At 31.3% G+C, this 17,673-nt stretch overlaps 3 protein-coding genes across 3 annotated transcripts; 2 read left to right on the top strand and 1 right to left on the bottom strand.

Moving 5' to 3' along the window:
- Window positions 1–801: 801 nt before the first annotated feature.
- Window positions 802–1,654, bottom strand: LOC100820177 (probable histone H2B.1). The gene has a single exon (XM_003537964.5). It carries the CDS (start codon window positions 1,397–1,399, stop codon window positions 968–970), a length of 432 nt encoding a protein of 143 aa, XP_003538012.1. The 5' UTR covers window positions 1,400–1,654; the 3' UTR covers window positions 802–967.
- A 5,001-nt stretch (window positions 1,655–6,655) lies between these two features.
- Window positions 6,656–7,448, top strand: LOC100817849 (probable histone H2B.1). Its single transcript, NM_001360366.1, has one exon. The coding sequence runs from the start codon at window positions 6,725–6,727 to the stop codon at window positions 7,169–7,171; it is 447 nt and encodes a 148-aa protein (NP_001347295.1). The 5' UTR covers window positions 6,656–6,724; the 3' UTR covers window positions 7,172–7,448.
- A 3,444-nt stretch (window positions 7,449–10,892) lies between these two features.
- On the top strand, window positions 10,893–11,618 carry LOC111828532 (probable histone H2B). The gene has a single exon (NM_001360367.2). The coding sequence runs from the start codon at window positions 10,990–10,992 to the stop codon at window positions 11,434–11,436; it is 447 nt and encodes a 148-aa protein (NP_001347296.1). The 5' UTR covers window positions 10,893–10,989; the 3' UTR covers window positions 11,437–11,618.
- The last annotated feature ends 6,055 nt before the right edge of the window (window positions 11,619–17,673 follow it).

The following is a 17,673-nucleotide window of genomic DNA, read 5'->3' as shown; positions in this document are numbered from 1 at the left end:
ATTTCTTCCTTTCCCCCTTTTTTGATGTTTCCAGCTACTCTAACTATTCTGGGTCACGATTGAATGCTTCCTAACTCGCTATCTATGTTTGTCCTCAACAAATTTCAGGGAAAAAAAAAATCTTTTTGAGAGATCCTCAACTCACACGTTATATTATTATCACAATTACCATTAAAATAAGTCTTCTTTCCTCTTGATATTCCAATGAATATGATTCAAAATAAATCTATACGATGTAAACAAAAAGGATGTGTTACATAGCAAATTGTGGCAGTCAGACTCCTAAAGTATTTATTTATTAATTAAATATGGATCAATATTATTAATTAAACAACAAAGACAACAAATGAACTCGATTTGCTCGCGCAATTTTGCTACTAGAAATACCTTATTCATTTGTTGCTTGGTGCATGGGTTGTTAGCGGTCAAGCATGACATTTACTTTGTTATATGAAACAAATGCCAAAATTCAATAACATACAATAAAAGGAAAATAATTGTATGATATACATATTTAAGTTTTAATTATTATTTTATCTTTTAATTTAATTTAAATACCCATCATTCATGTTATCTAATATGCTATCTTATTTATTTAAGAGAAATAATTATAAATATAAATCGTCAACAAATGCAACCAGTGCGTCTACATGGGTTACCGGCTAGTGAATCATCAAAAAGCCAGCATGTCATTTTTGTACCAGATAGCAGAACTCAAGTATTTTTTTTTTAACGGAACATACTAAGACTACAATAAAAAACAAGTAATCAACATCTATAAAAATTGCATAAGCGAATAAGTTAGAGAATCTCAAATGTATTAATTCTCAACAGCAATTCAATGTACCGTACCAACAATATGCTACACTATACTATATCACCACCCCTACAATTGATTAAAATCTGAACATAGGTGTCCAGATACATAGAACAGACTTGGGCGTGCAACAAGCCCATAAACAACAGTTTAAGAGCTAGTAAACTTGGTGACGGCCTTGGTACCCTCAGAGACGGCGTGCTTAGCCAATTCACCGGGCAGCACAAGCCTGACCGCGGTCTGAATTTCCCTCGAAGTGATGGTGGGTTTCTTGTTGTAGCGGGCAAGTCTAGAAGATTCCTGGGCAAGCTTCTCGAAGATGTCGTTGATGAAGCTGTTCATGATTCCCATGGCCTTGCTTGAGATACCAATGTCAGGGTGAACCTGCTTCAGAACCTTGAAGATGTAGATCTTGTATGTCTCCACGCTCTTCTTGTTCCTCTTCTTCTTCTTCCCTTCTCCGCCGGCGCCTCCCTCCTTCGGAAGCTTCTTTCCGGCCTTTGGCTTCTTCTCCGCCGGAGCCTTGTCTCCCACCGTGGACTTCTTCTCCTCTGCGGGCTTCTTCTCCGCCTTTGGTGCCATCACGATCTCTCAATTTGTTCCAAGGGAAGAAGGGTTTTGAATTGGTGATTGGAATTGATAGAATGAAGAGTGGGTGAAGTTGTGAATGAGAAGTGGCTGCAGCGGTGATTAATATAGAAAAGGTTTACGTGTTCTTATTGGCTAGGGGCGTTTCGCGCGGATCGGTGACGTGGATCTTGCATTTTTGTAGACTGAGATGCGGATTGATGAGTGGCGATCTAAGGACCATGTAGATGAACGGCTGAGATATTTTTGTCTTTTTCCTCAAAACTGGAATCTCCCTTTTTCACTTCTCAGTTTTGGTTGCGCGCCCAAATGAGCATCTCCCTCCCATTCATTAGTGACTTACATGCGCGGCTTACCTTCGAAATCAAACGAAACTTTAAAATATGTTTAGTAATTTAAATTAAGACAATATTAATAATTCCTTTAATGAAGAATGTTAAAAATATATTACTATAGTAAATCAATAAAAATGACAGTTAAAGTATTTTTAATCTATTTTTATATTTTTTTAGTAAATATCTAACTGATATTCATGAATAATTGTGCATTTGTGAAGTTTGAGTTGTAGATGTCACGTTATTAACAAATGTAAGAATTCCTACAACTTTAGTCGATAACTCAAGCTCTGTGGCACGATGTTCTTAATGTTTCCCATTAGTGATTAGTCCATTAAATTGTATGAACAAATAAAATTATTTGTCAAGATTTAAAAAATCTTGAATTAGTTCTTAATTTTACAAACCATTCATTTGATTTATTTATGCAAAATGATCATGAAAAATATAAAGGATTCAAATGATGAATAACTTTGTAAAATAAGAGATTAACACGAGTTCTAAAATTTACAGAGCTAAACTAAAATGAAAAGTTTTTTTGGGCAAAATCTATCTACTTCTAAGAAAACGTGAGCTTATTTTGTCTATGAAGAAAATCTTAGAGATGAATATAAAATAAATGTTTCCTAGAACAAATAGCTTTAAGTAGATTCAATATGTTGTATGCGATGAACGTAGGGTTAGGATAATGCTACTATAATACTAGAACAACTCTACTATAGTAATAAGTATTGTCTTTCTCCTTATCTCAAAGTATATTTACCTATTACTAAGATTATTTGTGTCAAAATTAAACAATAATAAAAAGGTAATCAAATGATTCATATTTAAGTATCTTTTGAAAGATTTATATTACGTCGATTTTAATTTATATGAAAGAGATAACAAATAAATTTTTATATATATGATATATGTGAAATGAACTTTCAATCCAAAGATGAATTTGAAGAAAATATTATCAAGTTAAAAGTTATAAAATAGTGTAATAGTTTTCAAAGTTACACCAATATATACACATACATTCCTTTAGGATTAACGGTTGGGCATAAACAATTTTCATAGTAACTAAATCCACCTCTTTCTTAAGTTATTAAGACCATTTAGTTAACAATAATTTTGTGTCCATTGCACAATAAAATAATGAAAAGTCAAAATTATTTTTTATATTTATCTCTCTTTCACATGTTCTCCCATTTGTTCTCTATAGCATCTTTGTAGTTGTCTTCCTTCTCACACTTCTACGGTGGTTTCCTCCTTTACATGGTTAATTTCTTTTGAATCCTCCCCACAATAAAGATTTACATTTGCTAATAAATAATAAGAAAACAAAGCATCTTGTATGCGTGGAAGAGTTATTTGTGATGTTCGTTGTTGTGCGGAGAGATTTGTTGTTTTTTGGAGTTAACATACCAATTTACAATGTAAGAAAGGTCTACACACTTTCCAAAAAAAAGGTTCTCTTCCTTTGAACTACCACTCCCAACCATGCATGGAGAGACACACTTGTGATATTTTAGAATTCACCCATTTCAAAATATAGTGCAGTAAATGGGTGAAGGGTTATGAAAATGGTGTAAGTTTTTTAATGCAGTAAATGATATTTTAGTAAATTTAATAGTATTGTTTTTTTATATTGTCCATTGTCCATCAAACTATGTACATGATAAACCTTTGTATAAAACATTTGTGCCTTGATCTCTTTAACTATGTATTTTTGTTTTTGGTGAAGTCTTAGACCTATATATAATTGTGTTGTATATTGGTTGCCCATATTTTCCATTTAATACTTGTGACTTGGATCAAATATGGATTGCATAAATCACTATAACTCTTTTAAGTTGGTTAATGAATGTTCCATTAATTTTTAATATACTCTTATCAAATATTATCAATTGAGAAATAATCTTTCAAAGAATCAATTCAACCCCTCTTTTTTTATTCTTATCAACAAACCACACCAATCCAAGTCACTTTAAATTCATTTTCTGTTATTTTAAATCCAGTGCATTTAATTAGATATGAATTGGATATTTTGATTAGATTTTTAAAAATTCAGTCCATGCTCATCTCAACAAATTGACATGGAAAAATATCTAAAACGAACGTTCTTGGTTGAGCCTAAATCAAAGATACTTTAACTGAGGTCAAGTTGATGATGCATATACTAAATCTGACTGAAGATAGTCTAATTGAGACCAAGTTGCAAAAGCTCTAGCCGATGTTGATTTGAAGATGTTGTTGTCAAGGCCAAGGTAAAACTACTACTTACGCAGAGGTTGATGTGAAAAAACTTTATTTGTGGTTTGGAATTGATTTATGGTTTGAAGTCGATTTTAATAAAGAATTGGGATTTTTTTGGCTTCTTGTTGTGTCAGAAGTAATATGTTGCTAATTTTTTCGGCTTCTTGATGCAAGAGAAGTAAAGTTTTTGTTTCTTTGCTTAAAATTTTTGAATGTACCACAAAAAAAAAAAAAACTTCACTGAAACAATTTGAGATGGGTGAAGGAAGTAAGAAGATGAGGAATTTTAGGGTTTAGATAATTAATTTTAAAAATGATATTCTTGTAAATTTTACTTTATTTTTATTGTGATGTCCAATGTTCATCAAAGAAAGAAGAATATACAAATTTGTCTTGGAGCTCAAATTTGTCTCACTGTGTATCAAATGGACCCTAAGCCTTTTTTGATAATTCAATTCGTGCCCACCCAACATTGCAAAGTGAAAAAAAATTATGAAAAAATTAACTTTATAACAATTTTAGACGTACTATTATTTCAAATTCAAACCATAAACTGGTTTTAAAGGTTTTTTTGGGCTATTCACCAATTTTTGTTTTTGTTTTTGTTTTTGGGTTCAGATTCGATTCTAAAACTAGTTGTAAACCATAAATCAAATTTAAAATTTGGTTTTAAAACTAAACTGATTTTTATGGTTTAAAACCGGTTCCAAATCAATTTAAAATAAATCCAAATCATATATTAAGATCCATATCCATTTAAATGGATACAGTTTGAACTTGGATTAAATTTTAAAAAATATAATCCATGTTCACCCCTAATTTTAATAGTAGATATGTTTAATTGGTTAAGGTCTTAATTGAAGTGTCTAAAAAAAGTGATGATAGTAAATCTACTCAACTAATTCATCTTAAACAAGAAAAATTACAACGATTTTGTAAAAAATTTTCCTAATCCCCATCACTTTACATAATTTAGAAAAAAATATATAGCAATATTCTTATATATCTTAGATTTTTTTTTTTATCAGAGTAGTTGAAGCTATCTCATTCGGAGTTCTAACAAACGACCAGGAATTAAGAGAAAATGAAAGCTTGCATCTTTTTAAAAATCAGAGCATGTTACATGATTTAAAGAAAATATATAACAATTCTTATATATCTTAGAAAAGGATTATCAAAGTAATTAAAGCTATCTCATTTAGAGATCAAACAAACCAGCAGGAATCACTTAGATATTGATTGATTTTGCAGTGATTCAACTAATATGGTGATTTTTTTAATAATTTATAATAATAATAATAATTTAAATAAACATATTTTTATATGAATGAAATTGATGTCTAAAATCAATTTGTAAGGAAATTATTATTTGTTTCTTATTTATTATTTATTTTTCATTAATTTATATTATTGAAATGCTACATTTGATCTCTTGGTCAGTTATTTTGTTAAGATAATGTGCACTAGAACAAATTTTATTTAATTAGTTAATTTAATCTTAAATTTTGAAACATTTGACATTTTTATTTTTATATAGTTATAAATGATTTATTTTGCAATTTTAATTTAGGAGCCCTTTGTGTTTTATTTCATTTTGCTGAACCTCGATCTGCAATTGACAATTTTACATACAATTAGTTCGTGTATCTTACGGTCACTCAACTAGTATCTACCAAAACACAAGTGACAAATGCAATAAAATAAATTAAGGGTGATTTCTCACTTTAGTCCCATTAATAAGTGTAATTCACTTACACTTAAGTTTTTAAAAGTACAAAAATGTCATTGAAGTCATTCAAAATGTATTTTTATTTGTTATTTTAGTCTTACGGTTAATTATTTTTTTTTTGTTAAAGCTAATATTGATTACTACGTGACATGTTATCCACTTATGTGTGAGTTGAAAGTACATACATGAATTACACATGATAATTTAAAACACGTAATAATTAATCACACACATGTGGATGACAAACAATAGTTCAATTATGCCATTTTGATCTCCAAATGGACTATTACTTGCATGCCGTTAGCTGTTACATATGCATCATAGTGTCATGTATATCATCAATTATCACATACATAGATAATGTCACAAAAAATGAACATTAACTTTAATCAAAGGTTTTTATGACGAAATTAAAGTGACACATATTACATTTTCATGAATTTAAATGACATTTGTATTCATTTATTCTTATTAATTTAGTGGATAAAATCCAATAAATTAATAAGAATGAATGAATTATTGCATTGCATTGCATTAATGTTATATACTTAAAACAAGAAAGATTGCAACATTACGGTCCGTTTGGAAAGGATGGAAATGAAAAAAAAAAACCTATTGATAATCTATTTTTGTTTGTTTTGTTGAAGAGAAAGTAAGAAAAAAAAAAAACTCATAAAAACAAAATTTGCATAGCATTGACTGAACCGCGCCTGAGGAAGCCGAGGGAGATATCCATTTGGGCGCGCATTGAAAAGTGAAAAGAAGAGAGACTCCAAATTCCAGTCTTGAGGAAAAAGCATCTCAGCTGTCCATCAAACGCCAGATCAATCCGCATCTCAGTCTACTCAATGCTAGACCCACGTCAAGGATCCGCGCGAGAACCCCTTAGCCAATAAGAACACGAAAACCTTTTCCTATATTAATCATCGTTGCATCCATCTGTCTTTCACAATTTCACCCACTCTTTATTCTCCCAATTCAAAACTCTCACTCCGTTAGAAGCACCAAATCCTGATGGCACCAAAGGCAGAGAAGAAGCCAGCGGAGAAGAAGCCCGCAGAGGAGAAGAAGTCCACGGTGGGAGACAAGGCTCCGGCGGAGAAGAAGCCAAAGGCCGGAAAGAAGCTTCCGAAGGAGGGAGGCGCCGGCGGCGAAGGGAAGAAGAAGAAGAGAAACAAGAAGAGCGTGGAGACATACAAGATCTACATCTTCAAGGTTCTGAAGCAGGTTCACCCTGACATTGGTATCTCAAGCAAGGCCATGGGAATCATGAACAGCTTCATCAACGACATCTTCGAGAAGCTTGCCCAGGAATCTTCTAGACTTGCCCGCTACAACAAGAAGCCCACCATCACTTCAAGGGAAATTCAGACCGCGGTCAGGCTTGTGCTGCCCGGTGAATTGGCCAAGCACGCCGTTTCGGAGGGTACCAAGGCCGTCACCAAGTTCACTAGCTCTTGAACAAAATATCTTTGCCTGGCTCTTGTTTTTCTTCATGTGTTTCTGTTAGATCTAGCGACCTATGCTTAGATTTGAACAGTTAACTTTTTTATTATTATTTGTAATTGAAGTATTGGGATTAGGTTCATCCTCTGTGTATGGAAATGGTAGAATCGATCGTATAGGGGTAATTTGATACATGGAATGGCTGTTTTGACTATTTTATGTACTCGTGATTGTCTCTCTAACTTCGTTCGAGGTCGATATTCCTTTTTAAAAATGTTTATTTGTATGCCCATCTTCTTTGTGTTCAATGTTCAGTATACGACGATGACCTTTAAAAGATTTTCCCCCGTTTTTTAATTTGGGTGTAAACCGTTAATTATTCTGTAAGTTGGCTAAATATTAAATCAAAACAATTTTAAGTATGGTTGCCTAATGTGATATTGTAATTGTTATGAAGATAAATGTTGAGTATATATAATTATGATGTGATTCAATGGTATAATTAGCTAGGTCCGTTTTCTAGGGAATTTGGTGTTCAGGTTTTATCAAGTACTTGGGTTTATGACATGAGAATCATAATTAATTTAAATGAATTCAAATAATTTAAGTTGAGTAATTTATATATTTAAATTAAAATTGAATTGAATTGATTAAAAATATTTATATTTAAGTTTGATCACGGGTGTAAATTTATAAATTTGATTAAAATCAATTGAATTGAAAAGAGTAATTTGATTTTACTTTAAATGTTATTAGTATTGAAATTTTAACTGTTGGAATAATAAGTGTTAAAATTATTATTATTTTTACATATATTGTTATTTGTTTCATTATTTTATATTTATTTATTTAGTAATATTTATAATATTAATAAATTATATTTTGTTTATTTATTTTTAATAAATTTGATTGTAATAAATCTGGTTATAATAAATTTAGTTATAATAAAACTTACGGAAAAAATTAGTTTATAAAAAATAATTATGATTTAAATTGTTATAATAAATTATAAAAAAACAAATGAATCAATTTTATTAATTTAAGTGCATAACCCACCTTCTGAATGGGTATGTCATTGAGTATCTGTGAGATGACAAGGAAGAAGGTCCACATATAATGATGTTGGGTGAAATAGAATTATAGAAGCAAGGTTTTTAGCCAATAAATCCGTATATTTTTAAAGACAGTGATATATAATCAATTTGGGACCCAAAATAAGAGAAAAAAGATCTTTGATTTTACCTTCAATGATTTCACCATGTTGTTCAGAGGCATCTCTGAGAACCGGTTCATTGGTATCATAGGAAAGGCCTGCATTGCAAAACAAAATGAAAAAACTAACAGTTAAAATTGAACATTTAAGGTGAATTATCAAAACTCAAAAGCTGCAAAGTGCAATTATTATTGATATTAAAAAAAAAAGGAGAAATGAAAGAAGCTGAAGAAGACCCGCAACAAACAACTTAGTTGATGAATGATGACGCACACAGAGAAATCTAGGCGAGTGAAAACAAAAAGCACGGCCATTCGTCGCAAAAATTCCAAATTGGGTCTTTTTTACAATTTTTTTTTATTAAAATAGGTCTGTTTTGTAATTATTTACTCTTTGAGTCTCTTTTTTTTACTATAACGCATCTATTCGAGGAGCGCATTCCATGAGAAGCTGACACGTGACATGACGTGACTAGATGACAGGGGAGGTGAGACACGGAGAGGAAGTGGTGGTCTGCCAGACACGACCACTAGTTGTCAGGCGGGGCCACTAGTGTTGGCCAGCCTGACACTTCCTCCTTCCCTATGAAACCCCTTGTCCTCCGTTTCATTCGCGCTACAAAATCGTTAAAATAAATTAACATCAACAAATTACTCAAAATAAATTAAATTTCTGTCAGAAATTTTACTCAAAACTAGTAAATATTTTTTATGTTTGATATATTATAACATTATTTAATATTTATTCTATTGATGATAATAATGATTATATTTTGTAGGTGTATAAACAAATTGACACGGACTATAAAATGAAATACTAATTTTGTTTATATTTTTTTGTGATAAATAGTAATTTTTTATAACTTAATAATTTAATTTTTGGTTAAAGTTATGTTATGTTTATATATGTTATATTTGTTTGTTGATGACAACAATTATTTATTGTAGTAGTTTTTATGTCCACCACATTATTATTATTATTAGTTAAGCTCATAATTATTGATGTTGTTGGTATATTTTTTTAATAGGCAAAAATTATATAGACGTTAAAAATAAATGCGGATTATTTTGCATCATGAGTGTGTAAAGTAATAATTTGTTATGACAGTAATTTAATTTATTTTGAGTAATTTGTTGATGTTAATTTATTTTAATGATTTCGTAGATCAAATAAAACGGAGGAAGAGAGATCTTATAGGGAAGAAGGAAGTGTCAGGCTCGCCACCACTAGTGGTCGTGCCTGGCAGACCACCACTTCCTCCCCCTATCCCACCTCCTCTGTCACCTCGTCACGTCATGTCACGTATCAGCTTATAGTGGGACGCTCTTTGGATAGACGCATTATAGTAAAAAAAGTGACTCATAAAGTAAATAATTACAAAACAGACTCATTTTGATAAAATTTTTTTATAAAAAGAACCCAATTTGATATTTTTGCCGCCATTCGCTAATGCACTGATTATTCGCATAACTATCAACTTTAAATTGATATCTGAAACACAATTAAGTGTCTTCTGCAGGCTAGGGGAGAAACACAAGCCGTTTTCACATACATTTCTTCTAAGCCATCCCATTCCCAGTCTCCTACAAGGATAGGCGAAACGACATGCTCTCTAGATACAGAGTGAAAAGGAGGAACTACAAATTTTGAGTAAAATTCAATATTTTTTATAACTATGTAATTAGAACTTTTGATTTTGGATAGAATTTTAGGTATTTTTACAAATTTTTATTCTTTAAATTAGTTATGAGACTAATCCTTCACTAAAAATTAAAATTGAATAGTTTAGCTCCAACAGTTAATTAATTTAAATTATAAACCACCTTTTTTTTCTGAATAAATTCTAAACCACATATTATAAGTAACTTCTTCTCCTTTTTGTATTTTTACAATAAAAGTACTCCGATAAAACCTTTGTACTGTAAATAAATTTATTATATATATTACACACTTAAGCCATTGATAAAACCTTTTTACTGTAAATAAAATTCATTTTTAGTCTCCGATCATTAAGATTTTATAAAAATGAGTAATTTTACACTTGTTTTGAAAGTCATCGTTGTGCGGGGAATAACTTGTATTGAGAATGTTTACCTCAAGGTTTCGACAAAAGTTTATTAAAAAATAAAACCCATCGTTCTGGTAAAAAAGGGTGGGCAAAAAGAAAAACTAAAACCCGCGCGAGATAAAAAAAAAAGAAAAAGAAAAAAGAGCAATTAGGCGCGCAGTGAAAACCAAAGTGAAAAGCAATTAAATTCCACCGGGAGAAATTCAGTTTTGAGAAAAAAGAGAATAAGCATGAAGCATCTCAGCCGTCTATCTGTAGGGTCCTTAAAGAGCCAACTCATCAATCCGCAACCCTTTGTGTCAATGATAAATCTGGGCTGTCTATTCCCGTCTTATTTTGAGAAACGTAATTCAACATACAAAAGAGACCCACGTCATCGATCCGCGCGAAACTCCCCCAGCGAATGAGAAGGCGAAAACCCTTTTATATATCAATCATCGGTGCAACCACTTCTCAATCACAGCTCTTGGCTTTAGCAAATTCCAATTCCCAATTCCCAATTCCCAATTCGAAACCCTTATTCCTTTCAAAGAACCAAATTGAGTGATCGTGATGGCACCAAAGGCAGAGAAGAAGCCAGCGGAGAAGAAGCCCGCGGAGGAGAAGAAGTCCACGGTGGGAGACAAGGCTCCGGCGGAGAAGAAGCCAAAGGCCGGAAAGAAGCTTCCGAAGGAGGGAGGCGCCGGCGGAGAAGGGAAGAAGAAGAAGAGAAACAAGAAGAGCGTGGAGACATACAAGATCTACATCTTCAAGGTTCTGAAGCAGGTCCACCCTGACATTGGTATCTCAAGCAAGGCCATGGGAATCATGAACAGCTTCATCAACGACATCTTCGAGAAGCTTGCCCAGGAATCTTCTAGACTTGCCCGTTACAACAAGAAGCCCACCATCACTTCAAGGGAAATTCAGACCGCGGTCAGGCTTGTGCTGCCCGGTGAATTGGCCAAGCACGCCGTCTCTGAGGGTACCAAGGCTGTCACCAAGTTCACTAGCTCTTGAACTGACTATTATGCCCCTTCGCTTCGATCTAGGTGTCTCTGTTAGGAATATGTTTTATGTTGAAGTGTTGGTTTATTTTTTCTTTTTGGTGAAAGCAATTTGTAAGTGAAGAATATGGGATTTGTTGATCCTTCTTTGTATGGAATTAGTTGCTAATACAGAGACGTATATTATTCCTATCATATGTTGCTTGAGTAATAATTTTTCTTCTTTCTTTTCCAGTTTTTATTTATTTTATTACTGAAGAAAAAAATTAAAGAAACGCGTGTGATTAACCTTGCGAAAGTCATGGTAGCCGTAGGAACCAGTGTCTCTTGTCGTTTACTTAGGCAAATGTTAATGACTTTGTGTTTGTGTTTGTATGACCTGAAACCTGCTTTGCACGCTCAACTGAATTCTACTTTCGAAGTATTTAAGTTCAATTGAACGCATGGTTGGTTCAATCACTCACTATGGTCAAGATACTGCTGAAAGAAGCACATAAACTTTTTAATTTAAAATACCATTTTTTTAAATGAGAAATCTGTGCTATATGTTGCATTCTTGTTGTTATGTATTTCAAAAGTATGTAACGTGCTTTTAGTTGTGTATTTTATAAATAGTTAAATTGAAATTTTCGGTTTTCCTATGTAAAGTTTTGAAAATATATATAAAAAAGTAATAATTTTTTTTATAGTTGATTGATGGAATAAAATATATAAATTGTCGTAGACTTATTGATATTTATCTTTAATTCTTATAGATAAAAAAATTTCATATGATTCCATACTTTTAGGTGCAATATAAATTTGAAATAATGTGACGAGAAGAGCCAAGAAATTTAAAAACCGGAAGAGCTCAAGGGGAGTAGTGTAGAAATAGAAAAAAAATGGTATTATATACAATTTAAAACAATTCCAGATGTATGAGTGTATTTTGCTCTAATTTCTATATATATCAAATATGTCCGGCCTTCATTCATGGAATGTAAATTATTATTATTATTATTATTTTACTTCACATGCAGTCTCTCACCTTGCTGTCTTTTGGGTTAATCACGAAAATGAGTAGAATTTTTAAATCATTACCGTAATTTGTATATTTTTTAAAATAATACAAAAATAGGTAAATCATACTTTAATATATGATTTCACAATAAAAAATTGTATATTAAAACACAATTTTGCTTTTTATTTATTTAAGATATTTTTTTCTCTAAGAATTGAAATCATATGTTAAAATATAATTTTAGTTTTTTTCTAATGAAATTGTATGTTAAATTATGATTTCTAAAATAATTAAACATAGGTTGAAATCATATTTTAAGATACAATTTCAACTTTTAATAATAAAAAACAAATTAAACAACTGAAATGATATATGCATATACGATTTCAGATTCAATGTAACAATTTTCTCAAACACAAAATCGTACTTTAAATCACCATTTTTTATAATGAAATTATATTTTAAAGTACAATTTACTCATTTTCATAATTTTTTTAAAAATCACACCATTATGGTGCAAGAGCCCTCTCTTTTTCTTATTTTTTACTTTTTACTGTGATTGTCTGTGCAAAGCACAATTGGATGGTTCTAGTAATAATAGCTATTAACCTTAACTACTTGTCAAGAGACAAGAAAACTTCGTTGGTTATTCCTTAACAAAAGTATCTGCTTCTTACGGTAGTACTTATAATTTTGAATCAATTCAACTTGTATTAGTGAACAACTATTTAAGGAAATGGAATAAGTTTGTTTAAGTAAATATAAGTTAAATCTACAGGATATTGTAAGTTTGTCCACCATAAACCACTTCACGCCATTTTGACCATGCTAGCTTGCGCCAAAATAGAAAGTAAATAATTCAACTAAACATGAAAAATAAATAAGTACTCTGTTTTTTTCTTCTTGAAAGATAAGTACTCTGTTTTAAATATATAGTGAAAGAAATGAACATAAAACAATAGATAATTAGTGATAAATAGAAGTTTCAAGATCATAGACATTATATTTTTGCAAGTAGAAATTAAATAAGTGATTTTAATGTAGCACAAACAATAACTGTTGTCCGCACATGGTACTTCATCAACAAATAGGAATATAATGGTTCATTCTGAATTCAAAAATGAAATGACATTATCATTAGGTTCAAGGTAACACATATATAGAAAGTCAACTATAACTCAATTAGAAGTAAAATAAACCTTCAATTGTACTAAACAACACCAATATCCAACTTTAAATTGATGCCTCATATACTTTTATTGCATCATCAACATGTTCACCATTCATGTACCACAAATAATGACTTAATCACTTCGTATTACTATACAATACTTGAACCATAACCATAAATTATATCATTATTATTGTCTAGTGGGTTTCAAGATATTGTCCTAATCAAACAGTGCATAATTGATTCTACAGTAATCACTACATTGGTTGAACGATGGAGGCCTGAAATACACCCTTTTCACCAGCCATGGGGTGAGTGCACCATCACACTTGAAGATGTTGCACTACATCTAGGCATTAGGATTGATGGTCGTGCTGTGACAGGACCTAACTTCCTACATTGAGATGAGTTATACGATGAGTTACAAGGCGAAGTCCTTTCAGATAACGCACGTAAGGAAACCACATTGAAGCTGACATGGTTGCTTAACATCTTGTGCGCATTATTACCTAAAAAACCAACAATACACCAACTACAATACATGTGTAGAACTTACATAATGTACATGATTGGTGGTGCTTTAATACTTGATAAATCTGGAAATAAAGTTCATGTAATGTATTTGAACCTATTACGTGATTCTTACAACATAAAAAATATAGTTGAGGTTCTGCTTGTTTAGCAAACCTATACATAGAATTGTGTCCAACATTATTGGAGGTTATAGAGTTATGGGTGGTTGTGCCTTACTATTGCAGTCGTGAGCTTGGTATTGCATGTCTTTTATTGCACCAAGAGTCTCACGACCCGAAACAACTTATCCGCTCGCTAAAAGGTTATTACAAATAATGAAATCACAATTTTTAATTTCAATGATGCGCATTATAACATTATAATGAGTAGTGATTTTGTTTCATTTACATTTTAGATGGAGTGAAGGTAGATTAGAACTTAGGGGCACACTTCATGGTGAATTGGTCAGGTATAGATCATATGGAGAGCCATCATGTATATTACTATCATCAACTACATCATCAATATGTACATATTAACATTTACTAATGTTACATTATTAACATATATTTCTGTTTTCTTGGGTCCCATATAAAGGATTTAAAGAACACCTACCAAGGCATGCATACAGAGACAAGGACATTTGGTATGCATGTATTGTAATTATTTGTTTTCCCATCATGGAATGAAATCAAACAAACTGGGTCAAGCTACAATTTAGACTACATCAAGACATCCCTATTGATCCCTTGAATCTTAATCGACTTCACCAAATTGACATTCGAGGAAATCATTACAGTGATTTGGACGAAATATCATGCATGGTGGATTAATATCTAAAAAAACAAACACATTGATGTTTTAACTGGACAATGGGTTGAAGAACTAGTGACATATACACCAGAGTATATGTAATGGTATAGGCAAAATACTATTTTGTTCTTGTCTATTGTACAACAACTAAATGATCCTCGCACAACAATTACCCCTCATGTTGTAAGGACAACTGTTAAAGAAATACATTTCCCAGTTCCATGTCCTGAGTCAACGTTCTGTACTCCATCACTTGTTCATCAAACTTTTGGTCAGACTCGCGAGTCAGGTAAGACAACTAACCCTAAATGGATGACCAATTTATTTGGTGTTGATTTAATTACACCAAATTATGTGACATCAAATTTAGCTTTTTTACAACAATTTGATGCATCATATTCATTTGGAGAACAAGGACACAGTTCTTTAGTTGTAGCAAAATCTTGAGACAGAACAACAACATCATCATCATGAGGGAGAACCAGTGATACAAGAGAGAAGAAATTCGCGAGGTAATCGTCGTCCACCACCCTGTGTGGGACTGATCATTGTCTTGGTCATTAAAGTATAAAATATTGTGATGATGAGATCAGTTATGTTTAAGTATCCTTCTGGTGTAGTTTTCAAAATTACGTTAAAGTAGTCATGCCATGTTTAAGTGACCATGTAATGCAATTTATAAAATTTATTTATACATTAAAAATATTTGTGACAAATTTATTTCATATTTTCAAGTCAAAGAATCCAAAAATATATATATCGTGTAACAATTTCATAAAAAAAGATCTCAAATTAATAGTTAAAAATAATTAAAAAAACCATGTTTTTTACCCTTAAAAATATGTTTAAGTGGTCATGTTATGTAATTTATAAAATTTATCCCCAATACATTAAAAATATCTGTGACAAAATTATTTCATAGTTTTCACATCAAAGAATGAAAAAAATATCGTGTAATAGTTTCATTAAGAAGAACCTCAAATTAATAGTAACAAATAAAAACAAATTATGTTTTCAACCTTTAAAAATATGTTTTAGTGGTCATGTTATGTCATATATAAAATTTATTTCTAATACATTAAAGATATCTGTGACAAATTTATTTCATAATTTTCACGTCAAAGAATAAAAAAATATCGTGTAACAATTTCATCAAGGAAAACCTCAAATTAATAGTATAAAATAAAAAAAAAACTATGTTTCAACCCTTAAAAATATGTTTAAGTGACCATGTTATGCAATTTATGAAATTGATCTCTATTACATTAAAAATATCAGTGGTAAATTTATTTCATAGTTTTCACGTCAAAAAATATATCGTATAACACTTTCATCAAGAAAGACCTCAAATTAATAGTAAAAAATAAAAAATAATATTTGTGACCCTTAAAACTATATTTAAGTGATCATGTTATGCAATTTATCAAATTTATTTCCAATACATTAAAAATATATGTGTCAAATTTATTTCATAATTTTCTCGAAGGACATCAAATTATTACCTAAACATCTAAACAATTATGTTTTCGACCCTTAAAACCTCGTATTTATAATTTATGAACAATTCCAATAATTTTGAATTTAAAAATCTTTTGTTACCATATTGATCCTTATCCCATCTTGAGGCCTTGTGCTAGTCAGGCTTGCATGCCAATTGCCAGTGCATGTGACCGCATAGTAAACACTTACACGCAACATACAAAAACATGTGCAAACGATTAAAGTTGTTTTTTTTTATTATTTCTGCTTACCGCACTAACCTTTATCGCATCTCGAGGCCATTTACCATTGCATGTGACTGCACAGTGAACACTTGCACGCAACTGACAAATTCTATAAATACCATTACTAGCCAAAGACATTCGAATAACTTTCAAATATTCATCTTAACCCCTACCATTATGTCTCACCCAACTACATACGTTTGTGTTTATTGCAACAACCAAATCTGCAACATTAATGAAGGCACCACTTTCATTAGTAACAATGCAAAAACTTTCATGGTCAACAAGTTCATAACCCTTACACAATTGGTTGAACTTTTTCAACAAAAAATAAACATTGAACCACACCAACATCTCCACTTTCGATGCCCCATATTTGAGCCAGGACAATCACATATGTACACATGTTTTATTCTGGGACATGATCATGATGTTGCACAAATGTTCAACATTTTTTACAATAACCCAACACTACCATTTGTGGAGTTATTTGCCACAATTTGTAACAACAATAACCCACCAAACAACCAACATGATTCAAACCCCAATCTTGAAAACCCAATAGATGAATACGAGTGCAGTGTAGATTGCTGGGTCAAAGACCATGGTAGTGATAATGACTCCTTTTTTGGGCCGAAAGGATGTAACATGTCTAATTCCCACGAACCAAGAATCAAATGAGATTGGTAATCTGGGGATGATCCGCGTGTTAGTTTTTTCTACTTTGAGATTTTCCCTTGGTGTGTTATGTGGATATTCAGTGCTTTAACATTATGTCATTATGAGTTTGCATTGCCTATTTCGTTTCATTGTTGTTTGTAACACTTACTTTACGCAATGAAAAAAATCATTTGTTTCAGTTTATACAACTCCCTAAAACGCAAACACTTGAAATTAATAAGTCTGTGCAAATTAATCAAGTTTATTATTTACAGAAAATTGACATTGAATTGACAATTCACAATTTAAATTTAAAGTTTGAAAGTAATATTGGATGTCTGGTGCACCATGTAACAAAGTAAAATAACA

The sequence above is a fragment of the Glycine max genome, chromosome 11, assembly GCF_000004515.6.
Source record: "Glycine max cultivar Williams 82 chromosome 11, Glycine_max_v4.0, whole genome shotgun sequence".
NCBI lineage: Eukaryota > Viridiplantae > Streptophyta > Magnoliopsida > Fabales > Fabaceae > Glycine > Glycine max.
The sequence above is the reverse complement of the archived record's forward strand: the minus strand, read 5'-3'. Positions and strand labels throughout refer to the sequence as shown.

Excerpts from the sequence above, each read along its gene's own strand:
- LOC100820177 (XM_003537964.5), bottom strand. The coding sequence starts at position 1,399 with ATGGCACCAAAGGCGGAGAAGAAGCCCGCAGAGGAGAAGAAGTCCACG.
- LOC111828532 (NM_001360367.2), top strand. The coding sequence starts at position 10,990 with ATGGCACCAAAGGCAGAGAAGAAGCCAGCGGAGAAGAAGCCCGCGGAG.
- LOC100817849 (NM_001360366.1), top strand. The coding sequence starts at position 6,725 with ATGGCACCAAAGGCAGAGAAGAAGCCAGCGGAGAAGAAGCCCGCAGAG.